General features: G+C 32.9%; 1 protein-coding gene across 2 annotated transcripts in view; it reads right to left on the reverse strand.

The window, feature by feature from the left end:
- Window positions 1-513: 513 nt before the first annotated feature.
- LOC144973124 (uncharacterized) overlaps window positions 514-27,848 on the reverse strand; it is a 29,275-nt gene continuing 1,940 nt past the window's right edge. The window contains exons 2-14 of one of the 2 annotated variants that reach the window (XM_078915186.1): window positions 26,881-27,062; window positions 26,445-26,658; window positions 25,114-25,222; window positions 21,854-21,951; window positions 20,059-20,138; window positions 16,738-16,846; window positions 16,152-16,249; window positions 13,507-13,581; window positions 12,175-12,275; window positions 11,141-11,268; window positions 9,793-9,948; window positions 8,915-9,142; window positions 514-2,959 (exon numbers count right to left, since the gene is read on the reverse strand). In XM_078915186.1, coding sequence (XP_078771312.1) covers window positions 2,807-2,959; window positions 8,915-9,142; window positions 9,793-9,948; window positions 11,141-11,268; window positions 12,175-12,275; window positions 13,507-13,581; window positions 16,152-16,249; window positions 16,738-16,846; window positions 20,059-20,138; window positions 21,854-21,951; window positions 25,114-25,222; window positions 26,445-26,658; window positions 26,881-27,038 — 1,707 coding nt within the window. In that variant the 5' untranslated portion in view covers window positions 27,039-27,062 and the 3' untranslated portion in view covers window positions 514-2,806. Of the gene's footprint in view, window positions 2,960-8,914; window positions 9,143-9,792; window positions 9,949-11,140; window positions 11,269-12,174; window positions 12,276-13,506; window positions 13,582-16,151; window positions 16,250-16,737; window positions 16,847-20,058; window positions 20,139-21,296; window positions 21,377-21,853; window positions 21,952-25,113; window positions 25,223-26,444; window positions 26,659-26,880; window positions 27,063-27,848 lie in introns of both variants that reach the window. The other variant, XM_078915187.1, reaches the window with a different exon arrangement.

Raw genomic sequence — 27,848 nt, forward strand, 5'->3', positions numbered from 1 at the left:
TCACAATTCGCATTAGATTTGAAAAAAAAAAAACGCAACAAAATGTTGATGATCGAATTTACACACAAATAAAAATACAACTCTAATTAATAGCTCGAATTCTTAACTGGACAGAATATCAATGATTCATACATTTTTCAACTTCGTATTCTAGGTTGCGGGTTGATTCTAATAAAAGAAATATTTGTGTACATTGTTTTCTTTTCCTTTCTTTTTTTTTACGCACTTCTCCATTAAACTTACGTTTTATCGGCTTTCGATATATGACTTTAAAAATTTAACTTTTAATAAAACGATTATATTATCACATAATAAAACTGTCGAAAGGATTATAAGAATTCTGTTTTTCTGAAGTGCCAGAAATCACTTTATCATTGATGAAGTAAGTTTATCATTTCAATTTCAAATAGCTTCGAACTATTTACATCGCAATAATAGATACTTAAAATATCTAGAACTATTTCAAATTTTCAATTTGAAAACTTTCTATCCATTTAAAATCATTTCGTTTCCTTTATTTTGATATATATTTAGTACTACTTTTTTAAATTGTAAATTTATTGACATGAAATTTATAAGTCTACAATAATTGTTTTAAGTAACTTTTGTGACAAATTCACCAAATAGATTATATCATTTTATCACACGTGATCTGATAATTAAGAAGGCAAACAAGTGAAAAATACGGCACTTTATCGAAATATGCATGGTTCAGGTATCTATGAATCAAAGCTCTTTATACAACAGTTTAAATAAAGTCATCATTTGCACAGAACATTAGACTGACATCATTGCACAGATCAGCAGCGAATCATTATTAACGAAAGTATTGGGGTTTTTTCAAGACACGGAAAGGCATTTCGAAACAGATCGTGAACTCCCTTCATAGATATTAAGTCTGCAGAAAGGGGAGGGGGGGGGGGGGTTGTCGATGGCAGTTTAAGGTAATAAAATGGACATTTAGATTCTTTCTTCCTTTTACTAATATTTCTTCTCTCTCTCTCTCTCTCTCTCTCTCTCTCTCTCTCTCTCTCTCTCTCTCTATTTCTCTATCTATCTATCTATCTATCTATCTATCTAACTATCTATCTATCTATCTATCTATCTATCTATCTATCTATCTATCTATTTATCTATAAACATTTGAAAGATAATTAAGATAGTTTGACTTCTACAACGTTGTTATCGAGCGTTGCTCAAATCAGGAATAAATAGCTCCTTTTATACTAAAGTTGAGCACTATTATTTCATGGTTTTTGTTTTATAATTTATATCTATTTATCTATCTATCGATCGATCTATCTATCTATCTCTACACCTTCAGTGGAAAGGTTCTCTATCCAAACCACAGAAAAGACAATTAACAGTTAACAGTAGTTAACAAACACTGATTTCTCCTTAACATTCCCTCTTAATCTAAATGCAGACGAGCTTTACCTGGTATGAAATTAAACTGCAGTTCTTTAAACCCCCTTTTATATTGAATATTACAGTGGTAAAACTCACGATTTAACTGCATATTATACAAAAATTGGGTCATTTCTCTGCTGTACTCTGACTACACAAATTTTGATAAGAAAACAACTATATCTATACTTCAAAATTAATATCAATTGATTAAAACCCTAATCTTGTTTTTTTTTAAATTATCGAACCCGAAATGTCAAAACAATATACTCTTAGGTAAAAAAGGAAGAAAATTGTTCTGCTCAAGAGTACAGTGGTCCACTAACATATAAATAAATAGGCATTATGATAATTATAATATAGTTGAAGGAGGGAAGAAAAGGATGTATAAACATAATATGCCAAAATATGTACATTTTACCACCTTCTTTTCACACCTCGGTGTACCTACTTCGCTACATTTCAGTAATAAAACTTGTCTTTAAGACAGTCCGATATCACTTTCATTGTTTTACAAACCCCATTTAAACAGATTCAATTCATTTGGAGTTATTATGCAATGGAATAATGTTATTCAGAATCTTCTTTTTTCACAACAACTTCCCGATTAATATTCTTTTCAAGATCAGTTATCTTGAATACCAGTTAGTTATGGAAGCAGTGTGAATTGACCTAGGACCTTATAAACCTCACAATAGTCGTAAAATGAATCATAACCGATGAAGAACTGGAAATATCGTAAGCACTGTACTTTTGTAAATCTACGTAAATGCCTTCCCTTTTCCCCCCAGCGCTGTCACGAGCAGTTTGGAAGATGGAACTCTTCAGCATGTGGAACAACACGTAAGTCCCACCGTTTACATGCATCATGAATAATGACATGACCATTCATTAGCCATAATATGTGGTGACCCATCGCGTCAATCGGGTAACATATCGAAATGAACGAAATATAGAAAATTGAGGAAGTAAATAATTGTTTTAAAAAAATAATTAATTAATTTAAAAAAAAAAAGAAAAGTCAGAAATAGGAAAGTTTATCTATTAAGAAACAAAACTCAATTCGTTAGCCTTTCGATGATCATTTATTTCGGCTTAAATTTTAGACACGAAAAAAAAAAATCCATGAAAGAATATAGATAATCCATCCTAGAAATGTCTCATGTCAACAGAAATCACCTGTGTGAGAAAAGTGAGAAAATTTGGGGCTAATAATCATGCCAAAGAAAGAAAAATGAAAATGCATGAAGCGTGGCTCAAACCAATTACCTACCGGGTCAGAGTGCAATGCCTTAACCACTCGGACTTTGCCCCCCCTCTCCCAGTCACCATTCCATATTAAGCATTAGGATTATTCCGATATAATACCGTTTCGAGACGACGGGTCACGTGATAATTTCTAATAAGACTCGGTTTGCATGTCGGTTCTGGCTCCAACCCGCAGGAGTCTGTGATGCTCCCGCTCGTGTTCCTGAAGGAGGTGCTTGTCGTCCTTCAGCCTCAGTCGATGTTCCTGTAGCCTTTGGTAACTGGCCTCTCGTTCAGCGTGGACCTAAGACGGGAGTGGGGAGGCCAAAAATAGAATAGGTATTGAATGCGATCAAGCTTTTTAGTAGTAATTTTTTATACACATATACACACATTTTATATATATATATATATATATATATATATATATATATATATATATATATATATATATATATATATATATATTATATATATATATATATATATATATATATATATATATATATATATATATATATATATATATATATATATAGATTTAGCGGTGATTAGTGTTGTTATGTAGTCACCTCATAACAACACTAATCACCGCTAAATTAACAACACAGCGGAAGTAAAGACACAAGAAATAAACATCGGCCCCTCGAATGAAAAGAGCACACTATGGACATTATGCCGACTGACGACATGGAGAGCATCAAAACATATGTCTCGGCCAAAAATATTGAGTGACTTTATTTATAATTTATATTAGCTCTAACCAACATTATCGAGCACTCTCGTAACTACAAGTACCCACCAACACACACACACACACACACACACACACACACACTCTCTCTCTCTCTCTCTCTCTCTCTCTCTCTCTATATATATATATATATATATATATATATATATATATATATTATATATATGTGATTAAAGTGTTGAATACGATTTCAACTAAATTTCCATTGTCAATAAAGACAATATATATATTTTTTTAATACTTGGAAAGAGAACTCCACGGAACTTTATATTTGGGCACGGAGAGATATTTTCTACAATGAATGCAGAAATTAAATTAAAACTCTTACATATTTCGCTCATTAATCGTAGAATCATTTCCCAAATTTATTTTTTATTGTTATTGTTGCTGTTGTTCCAAGTATGAAAACTTCGGTCACATTACTTTATGTAATATGACTTACATTATGGGAAGAAGGGGTTTGAACCCGAAAGGTTCCATGTTTGGTATTGTGTTCTTATTTTTTTACCTTTTTTTTTTTTTTTTGGAGCTGTTATATTCATTTTTGTTAATTATTTTTTACAGTCCACAGTTTCCAACGGCCTAGTATCGCTTTGATCCATTTCTAATCTATTTGCTCATACAGTTGAAATAACTTTCTCTTGTTGTGCGGCTATAATGTGGTCTAGTGGTATGACACTCGCTTTCGAACCGGAAGGTCCTGGGTTCGAGCCTCGCTCGGTGCATAGTTGAGCACTTGGTAAGGGCTCTTTATTCCCTTTCTCTCACCGTATTCAGGTGTAAAATGAGTAGGCCTGGCCGTTAACAGCGTTTTCTTTGTCCGAAAAAATTGTAATATCGCCTATCAAGCGTCATGTCCCGTCCTAAATGTTTAGTGTTACTGTTGGCCAGGGACCCCTTGTAAAGCGCTTTGAGCACGTTTAGTGGATATTGAGCTATATAAATGCTTTATTTGTTATTTTTTAATTTTTTTTTTTTTGGGGGGGGGGGGGGGCTATATATATCAAGTAAACTGGTTATTACATCAAATATATGTCAGAACATGAATTCTAAATAATATCGTAAGTAAATTACAGTTGGCGAAAACACTCAGTATACGAATTTTGACGGGATAACGGCGACCTGACTCGGCTTAGAAAATTTATTGATGGCAGCTGCACGCATTATATTAAAATAGGTTTAGATAGCGTATCATTGTTATTTACGTTTTGTAATGACTGTAAACTTTTCATCAAACGTTAACTCAAATACCGCACCGTCTGAACTAGGCTTTGACAGAGGTAAAGAATTTATTGACAGACATGAGACAGTGTAATGATACTGGAATTATAAACATATATATATATATATATATATATATATATATATATATAATATATATATATATATATATATATGACCAATCATCTCAATTCGGTATTCGGTATTCGGTGGCGATTATATGTTTTCAAATGTTATTATCGGAACCCGATGAAAAAGACGTGTCTCTTGTGTGGTTATTTCCTCCGTCATCTATTATAAAACAGTGACGTTGTCGAATTTCAATATTTATATTTTATTATCATTTATCCTCACGGGATTTATCTCGAGAAAAGATCAAAATACTCTTGACGTCAGGCGCAATGCAGCGTTGAAAGCGAGCAATTTCCCAGTCGCTTTTCATTTTACTCAATAGTTGAAAAAAGCAACAATTTGCTCGGAGTCATTGGTCATGTTGCAAAATGTAATCAAAATGACCTACAAAATGAAACGTGTTCACAATTTTCGAAAGATCCAACATCACAATAGGTCATTTTATTCATGAGTGTGATTACAACTTTTATAAATAAAACAGCATGTTTACAATTTTAAAAAAAAATCCAATCGGAAAAGAGCAACAGATCATGTGATAGTTAGACAAAAATCTGAATGTAGGATGAACGAAGTTGACGTCACTCAGCTCTTTGTTTTTGGTTTTTAGTCAGCCAATATGTAGTTCATTTAAATCTATCCATATGTAAAGGACAATGTTTTGGCCACAATTTAAAAAATGCTTTGTTTTTTCTTGGAATCAAGATTTTTCTTCAACAAAGAGGACGTACGAAATATTGAGTTGTCGATCGAGTTTTTTTAGTAATGTATTTATTTCTATATACTTTCTTTTTTTTTTTTTTGTTGTTGTTGTTGTTGGCTGAAGAAGGTTTTCGAGGCAAAAACGTTCCGTGTTTGGTATTTTGTTCTTTTTTGTTTTGAAGCTGTTATATTTATTTTTGTTTATCACTTTTGACAGTCCACGGCTTCTAGCAGCTTAATATCACTTTGTTGTTTTATTTGTAGAGTACGCAGAGTAAACCATTATTTGAGGCAGCTGTGTCAACAGTTTGAGATGTGTCCACGCATACGCATAGTGTAATCCAATTCATCGGCACTCTTCACAGATCAATATTTGAAATAAGATATTCCGAGTTATTGATCTCTTTGCCCCTTAAATCAGTTCCACTCGTAAAAGTCAATTTTTATTGTAAAAAATCCCAATAAGGATGATTCAGAATTCTATTCCGATAGAGCAAATTCGCGATTTAAGCACACATATATACACACACATGACATACACAGACACAAAAATACACTCATGGTGAAGGGGCGGTGGGAGAGAGAGAGAGAGAGAGAGAGAGAGAGAGAGAGAGAGAGAGAGAGAGAGAGAGAGAGAGAGAGAGAGAGAGAGAGAGAGAGAAGGGGTTAATAGAGAGTACAAATTATAGAATTAATAAAGTTGACGTCACATACAGCTCTTTGTTATTGCGTTCAGACCTCCAACTGGATGATTAACAGGCTATTAACATTAAAGGTTACACACGGTTTTGTGTGTTGGCGGAAAGAACAGGTGAGTATTTTACCTAAACGAATAGCATCAATCGAATAGTCGTGTACAATGTAAGTCTCTCCCTTTCTCTATTAATTAGCCTGGTTTGTCATGAATAAGTAAGTAAAGCTAATCCATCGGATACTTCCTTGAAGTAAGGATTGTTTTAGACTGATTTCGACATTTAACCTGTTAACTCACTCAACCCTAACACCGACTATATCCGTAGTTTACCCAGATTAATTTTACCCCATGCCTATTTATTACATTTTTTCTAAGACAAATTATGGGCGTTGTATCAAAGCTAATGTTTTTAGTTTTTGCATGTTCATGATAGTTGAATATAACTATCTATGTATATGCTCATTTTAATACAATTTTTCCAATTTGGAAAAGTAGCAAAAATCTCTAGTATTGAGTGAGTTAACTGGCGTACTCCGGAAAGTCGCGTATTAAAAAGAAAAATTGACCAGAGATCTTCAAATATCGATCGATTTAAATGACCCTCATCTTGGCAAAAACACTCAAACCTGGGATCTCGCGAGGTCGTCCGCAGATCTACTCGACCAGTCGCCACTTTCTCAATTAATCTTATACATCACAACCCTTTGTACCAAGTCTGGTTCGCTATTCTCGAAAACTGCTTGCGAATGGCCATCCATCTGATAGATCATCAAGATCAGTGAAGCTTGATTTTCACATCAGCCGGAACATTTCTATCACAAACAGCCACGACACAACAAGATGAGTATAAGGCATTGCGAGCCTGACTTAGCTACTCAGACCTGCCTACTTGAAAATAAAAATTCGTATTTTTTAGGAGATCAAAATTGTTTACTATAATATAACTTTAAAAAATCAACAATTTATCCTCACAAGGATTAAATAACACTTCAAAATATTTCAAATCACGTAGTCTGGCATCAACTTTCATTTTCAAAAAGTTTTAATGACTTTTGAGATGCTCATAATGTTCTGAAATTGGAGCCAAAACGTCGTAATTCTACGAATTTTTCGTTATTCTAGGCATGTCTGGCTCTGCAAAATGTTGATGAGAAGTGGCGACGGATAGAGCCGTAGCCATTATTAACTTATGGCCTGACATTGACCAAAAAATGACGTCAAAAAACAAGTCTTTGGCCACAAAAGAAAACAAATCGTGAGTTGTATTCAACAGTTAACCAATGGACTCACTTGTTTCTTTGAGCTCAACTAACGAAAACTCACTAGACGCTGCACGCTATAGAATGACGTCAAACTATAAGTCTAAGCTACGGTAGAGTAGATCTGCCGACGTTTATCATGTACATATAAATGGATGATAACATTACTGACGTACTCTGAAGAAAGAAAAAATAAACACGTATTTAAAATTTTGGCCAGAAAACTCGTCCTTCGAATATTGAACTATTAAAATGACCTTCATCCTGGCAAAATTTCTCAAACTTTGGACTTCACGAAATTCCCAGGTTTGGGAGTTTTTGTTGTTGTTTGTTTGTTTGGTTTTGTTTTGTTTTTGTTTTTCAAAGATGATGGACATTTTAATCGATGGATAAATATCGAAGGACGAGATTTCTGGCCAAAATCTTAAATACGTGTTTTGCTTCTTTTTCTTTAGTCGCAATCAGCACACGGTTATTATAAATGCGTTTCATTCAGTCACGAGTATACTACAATTACTTATAATATACCCAGTCCAACTACTTATCAAAAATCTTATACGGTCTCGTCTTAGGACACAAAAGAAATGGCTTAATTTCACGTCGACCTCATAATACCGTCATCCGTTCGGCTGTGCTCGGTAGTAAGCGGGTAGTCGAGATAATTGAATTTAATAGTAAAAGTCGAGACAGTTCGGTGCCAGGAGGAAAATGACCGCGACTGCCGCTCGTGATATATATATATATATATATTATATATATATATATTATATATATAATATATTTATATATTTAGTGGCCAGGTAACTTTTACTTGAATTATCGATATGATTAAAATGGCCCTTGTGTCAAAATGTCTCAAAGCTGAGATGTGTCAAGTATAAGACTTTTTTTTTTTTGCAAGTTGAGGGTTATTTTAATCTCTCTCCCTCTCTCTCTCTCTCTCTCTCTCTCTCTCTCTCTCTCTCTCTCTCTCTCTCTCTCTCGGTGATTGGGTAGCAGGGTCTATTAAATTTGGCAGAAAGTACTTTGAGACAGACTAGAGTCCTATCCGAAAGGAAGCAAGTAATTGCCATTGTCGGTTTCACGCTATAGAAACCGAGATAAACTGGGGCTCCGTGTGCCTAATGGTTCTGAGGGACTCTCGTCTTGTTACAAAAGTCAAGCAAACCGTGATCAGTGGCCAGATGGGTGACTGTGATCGTGGACAATGCTGGTCACAACATTGTGTCTTTATGTAAGTCAATTTAACACACATTACACCACTTGACTCAAGTGTGAATGAGTACCTGGCTACAGGCAGTGACGGATATTGTAAGTGTGTTAGTAGAAGCAAAAAAAAAAAGACACCTTACAGGCGACTGGTACTTATTAAATGGAAATATATGGCCACATAGCCTGTCTGGGCAATCTAATGAAACATTGCAAAGCGCATTGAACTTGGTTTACCCATGGTAATGTCCTCTATAAATGTTCATGTTTATTCTAGGATTTTTATCTTACCTTATCCAACTCTGCCTTTTCCCTTATCAGAGCCTGTTGAAGTTCATCTTCCTTGCGTTTTCGATCAATCATGTCCTCCTTGATTTTGATGGCGTTCTGTCTCTTCACCTCAGCAAGGGTTTGTTGTATCCTACGAACCGTTTGGTCTTGTTTTTGCCGTGAATATTCGGCATTTCTTACTTTCCCGTACAGATCTTGTTCTTGTTCTTCTCCTTTATTTACCATTTTCTGTTGAGAGAGCGGTTCAGTAATTTAATCGAAATTATATGTCTAACTTCAATGACTTAAGGTAAAATACAGGTAGTGACCATAAATGATATTATTATAGATAGCACCACTATCGTTTCATTATAACTATCAACAGCATAATGGTTATTTTTATTATTACTGATATTATTATTATTATTATTATTATTATTATTATTATCATTATTATTATTATTATTATTATTATTATTATTATTATTATTATTATTATTGTATTATTATTATTATATTTTATTATTATTATTATTATTATTATTATTATTATTATTATTATTATTATTATTATTATTATTATTATTTATCATAATCAATACCATTATTATATTATTATTATTATTATATTATTATTATTATTATTATTATTATTATATTATTATTATCTATTAATCAATACCATTATTATTATTATTATTATTTCTATTATTATTATTATTATCATTATTATTATTATTATTATTATTATTATTATTATTATTTTTATTGTCATTATCAATGATCATGAACATTTTTATCCAGACATGCCATCGAAGCAATTCAGAATGAAATCAACATCATGGAATCTTCAAACATTTCATCACTCCAGAATAATTGAAAAGAACCAGATAGTATACCTGGAAAAATTTCAGCGAATCTTCATGTTTCTTCCTTTGAGCTGCGTGGTCTCGAGCTATGAACCTCTTTGACCAAACCTCTTGCTGTGCAACCTCCTTCTCTTTTTTATTCTTCATGTAGGTATTGAGCCTATTCATTCTTTTAGCGTTGTGTGCCTTAAATGAAATATATAGAAAAGAAAAACAGAATTGATCATTAAATTTTTAAAAATTAATAAATGCGACCTATCGTCTCGAAATGTTATTGTCGAGCAACATGATGTGCGGCTATGTGGTCTTGTGCTATGACACTCGCTTTCGGATCAGAAGGTCCTGGGTTCAAGCCTCGCTCAGCGCATAGTTGAGTCCTTGGAAAAGACTCTTTACTCACATTCTTTCACTTTACTCAAGTGTAAAATGAATACCTGGCCGTCAACAGTGTTGTCTCTGTCCGAAAAAAAATTTGTAATATCCCCTCACAGGCGTCATGTCTCGTTCTACATGTTAGGTGTTGCTGTTGGTCAGGGACCCTTTGAGCACATTGAGTGGATATCGCGATATATAAAAGATTTCTTTTTGTTTGTTTTTTTTGTTTAGCGATGCTCTTCTTTGAATTTTAAGCTTAGTTCAGACCCTCTTAAGCTTAAAAAATATAAACCTGTGGAAAAGAATTGTTTTGCTTCTTAAATTTCAAAAACCTGCACTATACTCATTCTTACTATTTTGAATCTAAACCCAATTTTCTAAGTCTTGCTAATTCCGACATAATATCCATCCATTCATTACAGAGTTATTTTTAAACACATAATTGGCCGAAGGAAATGCATACAAATTTTATCTATTGAGCTTGAATGAAACATATATTTATTAATGCATTTCACTTTTACTATCATTACAGTTGAAACCTTTTGTTAGACTGTCTTTAATAGGCTCGTGTAATTAGTAACCAACAACCACCAAAATGCATATTTTTGCATTTTAATATGTGACCCATTGTCTCGAAACGGTATTATGTTGAGATGAATTAAAAGCCAAAAAGTAAATTTGAACTCAAAATCATCAGAAAATTGACATGTTAGTCCTTTGAATCTTCAGAAACTACATTCGGTCTCTTCAATAAATCGTTTATATCACATTCAAGTTTAATATTTTCGGTTGTGGATTCAATTTTCCAGCATCTAATCCACCCCGATATAATACCGTTTTGAGGCTGCCGGTGACATAATATTATGGACATTTTGTCCATCATAATAAAATGTAATGATCTGTGTCAGCATTCTAGATATCATAACCGAATTTCAAAAATTGTAGAACAAAATAAAATGTGTTAAGTAAGCTGAGGTACAATTTGACAAATTATTGTTCTCACCTCCACTTTCTGGTCAATCTGTTTGGCCCTCAGATCCATCCCTGCGTGGAATGCCGAGTCGTTTAATTGTCTCTGGATGTTGGTGTTGTCCTCTAGTCGAATTTGAGTATCTGTCAAATGCCTTTGCTCTGGTGGGAGAAAACAAAGCCTCGATTGAAAATTCTCAATACGATCAATTGTAAAAAAAAAATGCTTTAAAAAGGAGAAAAAAAAGGATATCTAAATACAATAAGTGAATAAATAAATAGGTAAATTGATTGGCTGGATAAATAATCATTAAATACATAAATAGATAAATGAATAAACAAATTAATGAATAGATAAATAAATAAACATGAAACTTACCAACTAACAAACAAACTGAATAAATAATAATTGTACTATGGCGTAACATGACTACCTGGCCGATAGCAGCTTTGTTTATGTAAAAATAATAATAATAATTTCTACATGTTACATGTTTCTGCTGGTCAGGGACCCTTTGTAAAGTGCTTTGAACATGTTTAGAGGACATTGCATTCCTATATATATATATATATATATATATATATATATATATATATATATTATTTAATTATTTTTATTTATTATTTATTTATTTATTATTATTTTTTTAAATTTAGTTTTAAAGCTCCAATTAATCACCACGTTTATTTGTTTCCGCCAAAACTCCCGACTATTACGAAAAATTCGTAGAATTACGAGAGTTCGGCTCCAATTTCAAAATTTAATGAGCATCTCTTGTCATTAAAACTTATTGAAAATAAAAGTTGATGCTACACTAGGGGACTAGAACATCATTTTAGGATTTTGAGATGTTATTTATAGCTCCTTGTGAAGGAAAATTGTTAATTTTTAAAAGATAAAATATAGCATCTACAATTTCTATCGCCAAAGAATTACGATTTTTTTTTTTCAATCTTCAAGTAGGCAGATTAGTGAACATGAACGAGCATCTTGAGCGTGTTTTAACCCCACCTAGTTCAAGGGAGATAACAACTTTAAGATAAATCAGAAAAGTTCATCCGGCTTACCATCCCTTTTCTTGATATCTAAATGTGCTTTTGTCAAGGCAAGGTCGGCATCCAATTTTCTCTTGTTCATCATGGCTTCTTTTATATCACCGTCACTTTTACTGGAAGAGACAGAACAAATATGGTGTAAGCGAAGCATATGATGATTATGTACAATAGAATAAAAATATTGACAATCAGTAGAGATCAGCGGACATTGTTAATTCACATTGTTGTGCATAACATTAATTCTATGAAAAGACAAATAAAATACCTCCATAAAAAAGTAGTACTTTCAATTGAGAATTTGATTCAATAGTCTGATGTCACGTTGCCCAGCAATGGCGAGCAGCGTGGTTCTAAACAAAGAAAATCTGTACTTTTTCTTCTTCATGCTGGCTAGAACTTGTTCATATGTCGTGTGATCAGAATGTATAAAAGTCAAAACAAGATCATATTTATAATGTTTTTTTCTTCTGGATACACTTTTATGCTCGTCAGAGATTTATTTCATAAGGCGTCCGACATTGTTCCGATAGTTTAGAGTCAGTTACAAAGTTACCATGCGTCATTACGAGGTATGTGACGTCATGACTGTTGAAGCCTATTATGCCTGAGATAATGATGAAGCTTTATACCAGCACTATTAAATATAATGCATTATTTCATTTCAAATCCATCTAAACCACTAACGGAATAAAAATTATACAACATCTATTATTTGAGAAAAAAATGGTCTTGAAATTGTCTTGGTTCAGGATTAATTTTTAAAAAATTAAAAAATAAAACCACACCTCCCCCCACCTCATCTCCCCCCCCCCCCCCCCCCCCCAAAAAAAAAAAAAAAGGAAAAACAAAAACAAAAGAACAAAGCAAAACAAGCAAGACCAATCTAAAGAATATATTAGGCTCTTCAAGACTACGAGTCTTACACAAAAATTAATAAAATGTTGACCCTAAAGACCTACATAACTCAAATTAGGGTGAGAGAGAATGGAATGAAGCATTTACAAATGGATAGAGAATGAATGCAAGTAAAATATTATGTTTTGAGAGATCTGATGATTCATGGGTCTTGAGCACATAATACACGCTTTGTTTTACCTGACTTTTAAGATCTCAATAATTTTTTAAACTCCGAAAAAACCTTAAAATAGTTAAAAGTAGATGGCAAAGAAAAAACAAAAAAAAACAAAAAGAAATGAAAGGAAAAATGTACAATTTTTGTAGAATTCTTTGTCTTTAAATAAACAATAATACATTTCATGAACTACTATAAAGTATAGTGACTGGTGGAACACATTTTTTGCTTAAATCCACCATGCATATTATAACAGTTGACAGGGCACTTACGTTAACTTGTGATCCAAATTATTATTAGCAGAAAGATCATCGTGAATTTTCTGAGTTGTACTTCTCTTCTTGTCCCTGTGGTGGGAGAAAAATTATAGATACAACAATAAGATTTATTACATTACAATAAATAAATGTCAACCACCGTGTCAATGTGATATTATATCAGAAAAAAAAACTGACTGAAGAAAATTGAATTTAATGTTAACTTGAGTTTTTATATAACTTGAGCTTTTATATAGTGCAATATCCACTAAAAGTTTTCAAAGCACTTTACAAAGGGTCCCTAGTCAACAGGAACACTTAACATGTAGAACGAGACATAACTACTGTTAGGCGATATTACAATTTTTCGGACAGAGACAACGCTGTTAATGGCCATTTTACACCTTGAGTACTGTGAGATAATGTGAGTAAAGAGTCTTTTCCAAGGACTCAACTTTCGATCCGAAAGCGAGTGCCATACCACAAGACCACATAGCCGCACAAAGTTAATAATTAACATACATAGGAAAATTTACTTTTATAGTAAAAAATCCCCACTCTCTTTAATGATCATTTATTTTTAACTTAAATTTATGAAGAAAGCTAAATATTAAAGTTCACTCATGCGGTTCATCCTGACATACTACAAATTTTAGATTAGTCATAACATTATTGTATTTTAATTCATTAAAAAAAAAAAAAACATATCCTGAGATTGACATATTGTAAAAAAAAAAAAAAAAAAAAAAAAAAAAAAGGAAAAAAAAAGAGCTTTTATATAGCGCAATATCCACTAAATGTGCTCATAGCGCTTTACAAGGGGTCCCTGGCCAACAGCAACATTTAACAGGACGGGACAACGCCTGTTCGGTGATGTTACAATCTTTTTGGACAGAGACAACGCTGTTAACAGCCATGTACTAAGTTACACCTGAGTACGTTGAAAGAATGTGAGTAAAGAGCCTTCTCCAAGGACTCCACTGAGCGAGGCTCGAACCCATGACCTTCCGATCCAAAAGCGAGTATCTACCACTAGACCACATAATCATGATAAATTTTTTTTTATAAATTCCTTTTATTCATCCCATAGGGGAAATTGGTCTTTTGAGACTATTCCAAGGGATGACTGGAAATAACCCAGGCATCAGCTATAGCGCAACACAGTTAAACTGAGCCAGGGTGAATTGCTAATTTTCGTGAGTTTTAATGTATTTGTGAGGTCTTGTACGTATATAACACTAGGCTTGTGAATTATAGTCAAAGTTCAAATCGCACTGTGGGTGCACCAAGTTGAGTCTTTGGAAAAGGATCTAAAATCACATTTTTTTCACCATTTGTAAAATGATTTCTTGTCCACAACATCATTGTCTCTGTCGAAGAAATATCATAAAATAACATTACAGGCCTACATGCTGCTCCTACATGTTCTGCAGTATTGTCGGCTTGGGACCATAATATGTGCACATTCGGTGGAGATTGTACTATACAAAAGCTCAGGCTTATTTTTTGTTGTCGCAATCTTTGTAATTTTTTTGTTTGTTTTTTCTTTGTTTACATCAGGAGAACATTTTCATGGTCGGAACATACTCAACAAACTAAAGCCACACATAGGAAATGGGAGTTCGTTTACTTTTCTGCAGTGTGAAATAAACAGAAACAGAAGATGCAATGCTTTGAATAGATTGTTGGTCAATTGAAAAATACTTGAACTACGCTGAAATAAGACCAACTACAAATTCAACAGCGAGGGATTGGTGAATAAAACTTTAATGACACAGAGATGTATGACGGTATCTTAAAATAATAACCCACCAGCCTGTGTAATAACAAGCAGAGGACAAACAATACAACAAGTTGAATGTTTCAAATATTTAGGCTTCAATGTAACATCCAATGGAAAATCAGATTGTGAAATAAAGAAAAGAATAGGTATGGCGAAGAATGCATTCAACCAGCTGCATACAATTATGAAAAACAGGAATATTAGCATGAAAACAAAAAGCAAAGTCCTGGATTGCTATGTACTGTCTGTGCTGCTATATGGTTGTGAGAGCTGGACCATAAACAAGACCATGGTTAAAAGACTGGAGGCAGTGGAAATGTGGTTTTACAGAAGAATGATGAGGGTGTCATGGATGGAAAGGAAAAGAAATGAAGAAATTTTAGAAATGGCAAACAGAAAAAGATCACTGATAACAAAAATCATCAAACGCCAAATGGAATTTTTAGGACACATTATCCGCCACCCCGGTTTGGAAATACTCGCCTTGACTGGAAAGATGAATGGAAAAAGAATAAGAGGAAGACAAAGAATAACGTATTTGAAAGGGATAAGAACTTGGACAGATGAAGCTGAGAAAGGTGGCGCTGCTTTAATAGAATTGGCAAGAGATAGATCAGCTTGGCGGAAGATGACCTCCGACGTCTGCTTCAGATATGGAACTACATGAGATGAGACACAGAGATGAGCCTGGATCACGCTTACATCTGATTGGGTGGCCTGCCTGCACACACAAACAGAGAGAGAGAGAGAGAGAGAGAGAGAGAGAGAGAGAGAGAGAGAGAGAGAGAGAGAGAGAGAGAGAGAGAGAGAGAGAGAGAGAGAGAGAGAGAGAGAGGGGGGCGTGAAATTTTGCATACTTTTAAAACAAATTCCTTACTTATCATGGTCCAACTTTTTAACTCTTGCTTTCTGTGATTCCATATTGAGGGTGATGGCAAGTTCTGCAAGCTCCTGTTTAAGTTTGTATTGCTCGTCCTGGTGAAATAGCAGAGAAAAAGAATAAATAAGGAGTTGTATTTCAGCATCTTATGAGATATAAGATGTTTTTACTTCAACAGTATCTACATTTGTTATGTAGTTCTCTATAAACTAGAATGACAAGGAAAAATTCATGTAAAAAAAAAAACAAAAAAAAAGAAGAAGAATTATGAGAGGAGACGACTGGGGCTTCTTAGACAGAGTTGAGTAATGGATTCTCGTCTCACAGTCAACGTGCAAAGTCCATATCCCACTACACCAAACACACAAGCCATTGATGGAGGCTTATAAAATACTAGTTTTGGACCTCACTTTGTCTACAAATATTGCTGTGTAACTTTATTATCTTTCTATCGTAAGAAAATAAAATTGAAGAGTCCATAGTATATTGTAATAAAAATATAATGAAAAATGTTGAATAAAATAGTTTAAATTTGGGACATGAAAAATGTTGAATTGTAAGTTTTAACTAATTTAATACTCACTTCCTTTTGTCTCATTTTGTTCTCAAACTCTAGACTAAGATTGCCAACTTCGGCTCTTTTCAGTTCCATTGCAGCTTTTTTGGCCTGGTATTGGCGTTCTAAGTCAGATCTGTGTATCGAAAACAAACCAATAGGTTGGTATAATGAAAATAAAACAACTTTATTACAAGCCATGCTCTCTCTCTCTCTCTCTCTCTCTCTCTCTCTCTCTCTCTCTCTCTCTCTCTCTCCTCTCTCTCTCTCTCCCTCCCTCTCCTCTCTCCTCTCTCTCCTCTCCTCCTCTCTCCTCCTCTCTCTCTCTCTCTCTCTCTCTCTCTCTCTCTCTCTCTCTCTCTCTCTCTCTCTCTCTCTCTCTCTCTCTCTCTCTCTCCCTTTTTTTTTGTCCCACTTTATTTTCATACTCAGTATTGATGGTTGGAAATTCATTGTCATAGGGCAAAATGGTTATCTTTTTTTTCAGAACAATTTGTTTTGCTTTTAAAAAGTTTACTTTGGAAAGCTGTTGTTGCACATTAATTAGAATGGTATTAAATATTAAAATGCTGAGTAGCTTATACACCTACAAATTCAAGTCCTGGTTTGTACAATTTATGAAAAGGTGTCTTTTTATAATAGCAATATTTAAGAATTTATTCATTTTCTTTAAGATATATAACACCTTATAATATCAACATAATATTTCAAATACAAATTAAATGATATGCATTAATCAGTGATAAATCAAAGAAAAAAAAAACATCGTAAGTCATGCATTCAAACTATAAAATGGCATTCTTCATAATATCTACTGATTCATACAGCTCATGAAAGGTAAAAAGAGGAGAATACGTTGGAAGAGAATGTGACAGAAGATATTTGGAATAAAAGATAAAATAAAATAAAACTAGTGATCATGATGAAAAATATAATCTTCGATTATCATTCACTGTTTCAGACTTATGTAGAGACTTTAAAATAAATCCGTTCATACTTTTTTAGATTTAATACACATCTGAGACAGACAGGCATTGTATCTCTGGTTAGCAATACTCTTGATCAATATCTAGTAATGTAATATTGATATTGGAGTGTTCGATTTTGTGATATTTTTATATTTTTCATGCTACAAAATAAACAAATTTGCTACTTGCAAAGAGATTTGCTATCAAAAAGTGAATTTTAAAATGCGCCTTGAGGTTTCGACGAAAGGCGCTATAGAAATATGCCCATTGATGTCCTATTATCAAGAATAATTCCAAATTGTTATGTACTGTTTAAATTCTAGGTTCATCTTATATCTCTGCATTAGCGTGTGAATCTTAATCTAAATAAAACTTGGTGAAAATAATGACAAAATGACTTTTATAATTCATGCTTATTGTATTTATCAAAGGTTAAAGTTGTGATGTGTTCCGAAGGCCATTGAGTATAATATTATTTCGGTAAATAGGTCAGCTAATTTACCGGACAAGACAGGTTAGACAATAAATCAACTGCACAATCAAATGTGACCTATGACCTCAATCTGGGATTGTGTCAGGGTGCACGATATGCCGAAAGGCCTGCCAACTACTACGAAAAATTCGTAGAATTACGAAATTTGGCTCCAATTTTAGAAATTCATGAGCATATTAAAGTCATTAAAACTGATTGAAAAAAATTAGAGTTGATGCCGGACTACATAATTATAAGGATTTTGAAGTGTTATTTAAATCCTTGTGAGGGTAACTTGTTGATTTTAAAACTTAAATTATATAGCGGATCTTAAAAAATACGAATTTTTGAATTTTCAAGTAGGCAAGTCTGATGTAAAGTTAAAATGGGAAGGTGATTTTCAAAACCTACTAAATCACATTTTAGGCATTCAGAGGAAACCGCTATTTTTTTTTTTCTGTCATTTATTTAGTTACATTGAGCGGCTATGTGAGTAGGTGACTTTCAAACGTACTAAGTCCCATTTTCAGCATTCAAAGAAAAATGCATTTTTTTGTTGTCGTTTATATATTGACTGAAGGAGGAAACTACTTGTCTTGTGTCCCCATAGAACAATATCCCGAGTATTTTGTAACTCTAAATGTATTTTTTTCTAGTGATTCTATGGTGTCCAAAAGATAGCTTGGGATTGTTAACTCATTTTCTATCAGGATGTGGCTGAGGACGTTTTAAAAAGTCAGCTACTCATGTGGCCTTCTGGTATGACACTCCTTTTAAGACAGGAGCGTCCGGGATTCGAACCCTAATATAAGTGGTGCATAGTTGAGTCCCTGGAAAAGGCTCTTTACTCACATTCTCTTACCATACTTAGGTGTAAAATGAGTACTTGGCCGATAACAGCTTTGTCTTTGTCATAAAAAAAAAATTGTAATATCGCCTAATAGTCTTGTTCTACATGTTCAGTGTTGCTGTTATCTATGGACTTCGTGTAAAGCTCTTTGAGCGCGTTTAGTATATCAATGTGCTATATAAATACTTACATGTGTTTTAGTGACTTTAAAAGGAAAATAGTTTCTTTTGCCTCATAGAACAAAAGCCTGAGTTTTTTTAAAAACTTATAATTTTCTTTGGTATCCTAAGGTGTTCAATAGATTTTCTGAGAGTGTTAACTCATTTCCTACCTGTTTGTGACTTAGCAGGATTTGAAAGTTACCTCACCTCAAACCTCAAATGCTCTTAAGTATGCAATTAATTAAAAATAATCGCTCTTCAAAATAATAATTAAAAAAAAAAAAAATAAAAAAAAATAAATAAATATATATATATATATATATATATATATATATATATATATATATATATATATATATATATATATATAATATATATATATATATATATATAATATATATATATATATATATATATATATATATATATATATATATATATATATATATATATATATATATATATATATATATCAAGGACACATATACCAGGTGTCTTTGATATATTATATATAAATCACTCTAAAATATTTCCAGTTTGAGGCGATGGGTCACAAATTTAGACAAAATTTTGTTTTAAAAAAGCATTGATCTTTCCATTTTAAGAAAAAAAAGATAATTTCCTATTGTGAAATAGCATTATAAGTTGTAAACTTTACAAATATTGTTTTACATGAGAAATAAGAATTTAACAAAAATAATAATTGCAAAATAAAATACAGTAGACAATCTATTTTCAAAAACCAACGACGAAAAGAACAAAACCTATTCATACTCTTAATTGACTCACTGATATTTAAACTTTCACTCAACATTCAGTAATCTTGTTAGTGATAAAGGAATAATGATCAGATCACAATAAACAGAATCTGTTTAAATCATAGATCAAGACACTCACATCTTTAGTTCAGTTTTTCGAGCTTGATCTTTGAAGGCCAAATCTGTGGCCTGCATTTGTTGTGAGTGACCTTTGGATTTCTGTAATTCAGGCACATTTCAAACAATCATAGCATGGTAATACCTACCACGGACAGGTATAGAGGACAGAGAGGTATGAAAAACAGAAGAAAAAAAAAACAGAGGACAAACTCTCCTCATTTTATGAATAGAAAATGAGCAACTGAATCAATCAATATAAATTTGGCAAGTGATTAAACCCAAGAAAATATTTTACTTTCATATTTTTCTTTTTCTAATGAAATGATCTCAAAAACATGGTTGGTTGGGAGGAGGGACAGCGAAAGATATATATATATATATATATATATATATATATATTAAAATATATATATATATATTATAAAATATGAATGGCGTGGACTAACCCCCCCCCCCCCCCCCCCCCAAAAAAAAAAAAAATACAAAGATAAAAAAATAATAATAAAATTGTAATGAGGGTAAATTACCTCATTCAAATACACACTTGACAATGAAGATGTAGCTGCTGCTTTGTTTCGTGTTTTGGGTTTGTTTGTTTTTTTCTTTATTTGTTGTTGTTTTTGTTTTGTTTTTTGTTGATTGTTTGTTGTTTTTCTTTTGTCATTTATTTATATATTTATAATTTTTGCTTTTTTTCATTTTTCGTTTTTTAAAAAATTTGGTTAATTCTCTTTAACGTCTTATAAAACCAGAATAACCAATTTTAATTGCGCCATTTTCACACTGAACAAGGAGAGTTTGAGCTACTGCAAAGTTTCCATATGTTTGACTGAGATACAATATGCCAATTACTATGACAAATACAAATTTTAGAATAAACGAAAAAAGACAAGATCTCTAAATCTCAAATATTTTAGATGTGCCTTGTTACAAATTTTGGTTGTTATCCCTTTTCAATTGATTGATCTACATTAGTATCTCCAGACTCGCATATGAAAGGTTCATGTTAATTCAACAATGAATGTATTTTTCATCACAAAAATCTAAGCTAGCAACCATTCACTTCAAAACAATAGGAATATGCACATGTTTATTGAATTATAAACATGTTCTGCTCATATTATCTGTAATTGATTTCGTCAAAGTCCTGTTGACTAGTTAAAGCGCTACCAGCTGAAAATTTTCGATGAAAAATACATTCAGGAGATATCTAAACATTTGATAGAGCAAAAATTCATACCACCATTTTTGACTTACATCCTTATAAACAACTTTCGATCTGTAGCTTTCTTCTCCACTGACTGGTTTGTGTTAGCTTTCGTTCTTTGAACTCTTTGCTGGAAAAATACGGCAGCAACTTGAAAAGTCAGTTCCATTCTAATATAAATATAATCCTCTATTTGTGTTTTGAAAACTAATTTTAAACCAAGACTTATAGAGCTTAATACAACATTGAGACCCCGGATTCTCCTGAATTACCAAGGGGGTTACAATAGTTTTCTTTATGACATTTATAAAGTTAGCATCACATGATTAATTCTTGTCCTTTTTTAGACAGTCAAAGAGATGATTATTTCTCACAAATTCTCCCTAACAGATTATAAGCCAGTAATGTTACACATATGGTTGTGTGTTGATTACAACTGTTTTGACTGACAGAACTCGAGAGCATTTTACTTAAACGCATAACATCTATCAAAGTCGTAGTAATGTCTATTTCAAAATACTGGAGATTAATTTCCATAAAATATCTTAAACAATTTTAATTATTTTGTGTTTATAAAATCAGGGAGTTAAAAGTGTAACTGTTTTACCTCTTCCATCGAGTGCACATGGTCCCTGGACATCTTTGTAAATCGTTCTAATGATTGATTCAGCTTTTTCTCCTCTGATATCCTTTTTTTATTGACAGCTGGTAATAAAAATAGAGTTAATAAAGTATAGAAATCAATTAAAGCAAATAGACATATTTAATCTGTTAAATTTACATGATCCTTACATGTATTCATAATATACCAGATGGCAATTGCTTCTCATCGGTATTTTATTGGATTGAACCAGTTTCCAAAAACTCCATAATTTAAAGTTAAAATTAAAAAATATGAGACTTCAGCAGTTTAAGAGACTGCAGTAATTTTTCTCACTTATGTAGAGTTGCATCACTCTAATCCGGAACTCTACAATCCGTATTTCTCCATTATTCGGAAGTTGCCAGGGGACGGATTATTTTCTTCTTTATTTGTACACTTTTGGGACTGATTCCACTATCTGAAAGTTTTTGTAATCCAGTCAAAATGATGGGAAGGGAGGTGTTTGGATTGTAGAGATGTGGCTGTATACGGATTTTAAAAAACAAAACAACTTCATAACTTAACCAAAAACACAATTTTCAGAATCTAGTTTACATTGACATCCTAGCGGAGTGACTTGTTTGGTCACACTTGTTCTTATCTACATTCTGGTGCTGCCTGAAGGCAGTGCAGGGGTGTTGTAAAGTTTGAGAATTTGAATTACTGGCACGTTTAGATACTCGAGGATCAAGTTAAGCTCAAACATTATAATTATTATGAGATGGTTGATAATTTCCTGAAAAAAAAAAGATAGATTTATACCTGCAAGATCTCTCCTCTACTAATTGCACTGGTGGCCGGTAATTTAAAAAATGAATCAGTTCCAAGATATGCAAAATTGCTTATAAAACTTTCATGCAGCAGGGAACTATTGAACATCAAAACTCCATGTAGATCCATGAACGACACAAATCTCTTAATTAAGCCCAAAGTAAATTACAAAATTGGGGAATAATCCTTTAAATTCTTAGCGCCCCATTTCTGGAATTCCCTTTCAGTCCAACTGAGAGATGCTCAAAGTCCCTTGATGCATTCAAAGCTTGACTGAAAAGTCATTTTGTCGGTCATTAAAGTCAGATTTTTAATAATGCTCCATCATTTTCTTCTTTTTCTCAGATGTCCCTCGATGCATGGTTGTAAAAATGTGTATGAACCTCTGAATTGATTTGTTTTAATTAAAAAAGATTTTTCCATGAATTTTAAAACGATAAGAAAGGATTTCGTTTATTACAGCTCTAATCAACTGGCAAGGATTGAAACTCATAGATGTCTAAACGCATCAAAATAATGAATTTTCCGCTTATCAATTGTGAAGGAATTTGTTTAAACATCTTTAATCGAAACTTATATAATATACATACAGTATCTGAATATAAAAGAACGAATTGCAATCCTTACCTACATTTCATAACGATCAATACACATTGCTGATGAATACAATAAAAGTGAACATTGTGCTTCTTGCATACTTTGATTGCAACATCTTGAGAAATAGCTTGTGTTCAAGCCAAAGAGGATTACATAAATTTAATGTAGACTGATCAAAAGTAGAAATTCATAAATTTCATCCAGTGTTTCCACACATGTGTTCATCAAAAAAAAAATACTGGACACATCAATCACCACATTCTGATAACGAGGATGATGAACAGGAGAAATCATCATCCAATGTTGTTCAACTACGGAATGATTTTGTGTCATCGCTCTACTCAATGAAATCTAATTTTCCTCCAGTTTGCAAAGGTGGGAGCATTTCCTCGTCTTTGAGATTTATTGTGTCAGTGAGAGTAAATTTGGTGTTTCTGCCCACACCCTTTCCCTGTCCTAGGGCCAAAAATAAGCTTGATTGGATTGAGCTCACAGTAATATGGGAGAAGTCGCACAACCTCGTGTCCAAACTCCTTGATTAGACAGTTTGCTTTGAAAACTGTTTCTGGTTTGTTTCTTTTCACTAAGGAGTATAGTTTGGTCTTTGATAGATGGTCAGAATATGTAATGCTGCCTGATTGAAGCCATGAAATCATATCAGCTTTTTTAGTTGCCAAAGTTGGTGCCTTGAAGTGATCATGGGCCAGAAAACTGTATTGAGCGGTGCCCATTAAAATACAGCTGGCTGCTTCTGTAAATGGTTCTTTAGCCAGGCTTCAAACACCTCTGCATTGACCCCAGAATGATAGTCTTTACCTTCCAGATGCAGAAAATGGCATGGAATCCTTCTAAATATCCAGTAACTTCACCACCTCTTCGCAGCTTTACGAGAGTGGGTCAAGATTTATTCCAAAACTAGAATGCGGTGAATTCATAATCACTAGTCGGAACTGTGTCAACAAAATATAATTTTGAAAAAACAATGAACTCATCTCTTACTTAGTGGTACATAACTTGTTTACATATGTATATATTTGATAGTTTGAAATCTCTAATTTTATGACTACGGTTTCAGAGTAGTTATTTATAGGAGTTAAAGAAGAAAACTTTTTTGAAATGACATCAAAACCACCTAAAATCTATATTCAGTTAAGACAAAGTGGTTCACAGGTTGACATAAATTTTTACATTTTTTGATAGAGGAACAGCTTAGGAAAGCCAGAAAAATATGGGTCATTAATAAAAATCGGACTATAATAATACATGAATTCTGCCTTGATTGTAATCCATCATTTTGTATAGTACAATGATATGGTATTTATACATCATTTAGAGACTTAATGTACAGGGCAAAGTTATATAAAATGTCATATATGATTATTGACATTGTGCTGTGATTGTGGAGATTGATATAATGAGCAAATATTTTTTAACACAATTAATGAAATTATCATGCATTTTTGCTACAGAAGCAGGCATTAGTTTTAATGTGCTCTAGTTTTATCATTATATTTTTTAATGTTGACTGCTAATGTAAAATAAAGACTTTGAACTTTGAAAACCAGTCAAAGATTTTCAAAACTTTGATTGATTTTAAACTCCAAGTTCTCAATAGGATAGGGTATGATAAAATATGATACGATAAAAGAAAAAATGTAAGCGAATAAGTAATAAAGTATATGGAAAAAAGTAGTAAATCATGGCATAATTTACAGATAATTCACTAATTTGGATTATTACATAATAACGGCCTTATTTTAGTTATTCAATAATGCCAAGTCATGGCGACATTGCCCCGTGTGATTATAGGTCTAATAATGTATAATCAAAGACAATTCTCTTTTACATTTACCCACCATTTCCATAATCACGAAGGGTGTGTCTCACTGCTCTTTGATTCTTTATGATATCTCCTTCGACTCTTTTCAACTCTCTTTCTTCTTGCTTGTGTTGCCACATGTGATCCTGTTTGATGATACAATTCCAACGAAAGAAATTAATAATTCATCTATTCAGTCTTTTGTCTATCACATTATCCATCTAAAATAATTTCATCGTTTTTATATATATATTTCAGGCTAAAGAACAGTTTAATTGAGAGTGTGCATGTAACTCCTTCCACCACATCAAAAATGATTCAAAGAAGTGAATAGTCATTATTTCATCATCATCATCATCATCATCATCATCATCATCATCATCATCATCATCATCATCATCATCATCATCATCATCATCATCATCATTAAATCATCTACTATCCATTTCCATTTAGTCATTAACCTTTTATATGCAATATATACACTAATTACTGAACTTGGAAGTGAGTTCCAAGTTCCAAGCTCTTATTAACAATATGGCTAAGACCAGTGAAGAGATGAACTTAGACTTAGATCTGAATGTAAAAAAGACAGAATGCATAGCCCTATGCGGAAAACCATGGGCACAATAATACCAAGTAGTTTACATCAACCGACAAATGAAACAGGTCAACAGCTTTATTTGTCTAGGATATACAAAAGATGGTTAAGGAATTCAAGAAATCAGAAAAAGGACTGTTCTGGCAACAAACAAAAAAATCTAATAAGGGACAATAATAACGATCAGAAACATCACTATTAATATTAAAATTGTATAAGTACAAAGAAAAATGCATGGTCTGTTCTCTTGTCATGTATGGCAGTGAATGCTAGGAAATAAATAAAGGATGTGAAAAGAGTTGGGTAGCAGAGGCACTGTCCTTCAGACGAATACTAAATATGTCATAGAGATATAAAGTAAGAAATAAATAAGATTTCTCTCAGATTTCTTGGTCACATTAACAGATAAAAAAAGTAGCACTTCAGAGATTATTACATGGAGTTGGAGTTAGTCTCAATTTCAATAGCGTGAAGCGGACAACAGCAAACACTGCTGAATCAGAAAAAAATCTCGACTCCACCAGAGATTGATCTCAGTTTGAAGCAAGTGTTCTACCAAATGAGATATCAGGGGACTCATTTACAGAAATAATGACATAAATGACAGTGCTAACAGGGGAATTTAGAAGGGAGGAGAACAAGAAGGATATGCAGGAGGTCTCCATATCATATGGATGATGGGTAGGTGGATTTCTTGAGGTTAATGACAGAGAGGATTGGAGGGACATGATCTCTACTGTCTGCAACTTGAATGATAGTATACTTACTTCAACAACTTTTATCCTTCTTTGATAGTCTTTTTCATCCTGTTGGATTCTAGCTGTGAGGGCCACCACATTATCCGGCAGTGTGTCGCTTTTTGCTCTTGGTCTGTTTGTGACGCGATTGTTAGATGCATCTTTCTTCTTTTTAAACACATGTGTATAACTATATTTGTTCGAATCCAAGAATCCATCTGGTCCGACCTTCCTTTCTTGAGCTCTATGGATAAAAAAAAATTTCAACGATTAAAACTTTTGAACAAAGAGTTTTATTGTAAAGAATTTCAATACAATCGTGAAATATTGTCTGTGGTGAAATGTTAATCCTCTTATAGACAGAGAATTAAAAAAAATAAAAAAATCATGCTTATCATGTCTGTATGTGTATATGTGCTATGTTATCACTTTGGGGGAGCTGAGATCACAATAAAATTCCACTTACTTCAAAAAAGCTGCATATTGCTTGCTTTCTTCGGCACCATCTTTTTCAGATTCCTGTTTGGCAGGTCCAGGTCCAGGTGCACTGTCGGGTCGTCGTATCAAGTCATAACGATTGTGCAAACCTTTGCACCGGTCAAAAGGTAAGTCCGTTAAAACCATCCTGTCTTGAGTGTTCAATCACAACTAGGATAAAACAGTTTTTAGGAAAGGTATATAATGATTATTGATGATTTAAAAAGTCGCTTTCTTCATCATCAAGGGAAATTGGTATGAGAATTAACATCTAGAAAAGAAAAAGATAGCTTCAAGTTTTAGCAGCAGTGCACTGCAAAACTAGGAGATACATTTTTCCTCAAGGACCAAAAGAAGAGAATCTGTGCTCACTGGCTTTCAGATTTTTTGCGAGACCCGTTTTTTGACTTAGCTGACGCTTGAATGTAGGTTCATCTTCAGCTGATAAAGTGAAATTAGTTACATGAAGTATTTTCCAGAAATGTCGTATAAGCATTCAAAAACAGTTGAGGCAGCTTTATATTTAACACAAAGGTTAATCAGAAAGTAGTGACGATGCTTTGTGACAATTATTTTTTTTTGCACAAGAAATGTGGCATTGTTCTGTACAACCTGTAAATTCAACAATAAGCACATATATACGAGATTTAAGCCACACCATACTCGGGACCCTACCCTCTATAGCTAAATGTTGTCTTTTAATCTGCAACACCCCAGGTGGTTTGCAGATATGCAGGAAGAAGAAGAAGAAGAAGAAGAAGAAGAAGAAGAAGAAGAAGAAGAAGAAGAAGAAGAAGAAGAAGAAGAAGAAGAAGAATAAGAAGAAGAAGAAGAAGAAGAAGAAGAAGAAGAAGAAGAAGAAGAAGAAGAAGAAGAAGAAGAAGAAGAAGAAGAAGAAGAAGAAGAAGAAGAAGAAGAAGAAGAAGAAGAAGAAGAAGAAGAAGAAGAAGAAGAAGA

This window comes from Berghia stephanieae, chromosome 5 (assembly GCF_034508935.2).
Source record: "Berghia stephanieae isolate SIO BIC M18660-M18661 chromosome 5, UCSD_Bste_1.3, whole genome shotgun sequence".
NCBI classification, from domain to species: domain Eukaryota; kingdom Metazoa; phylum Mollusca; class Gastropoda; order Nudibranchia; family Aeolidiidae; genus Berghia; species Berghia stephanieae.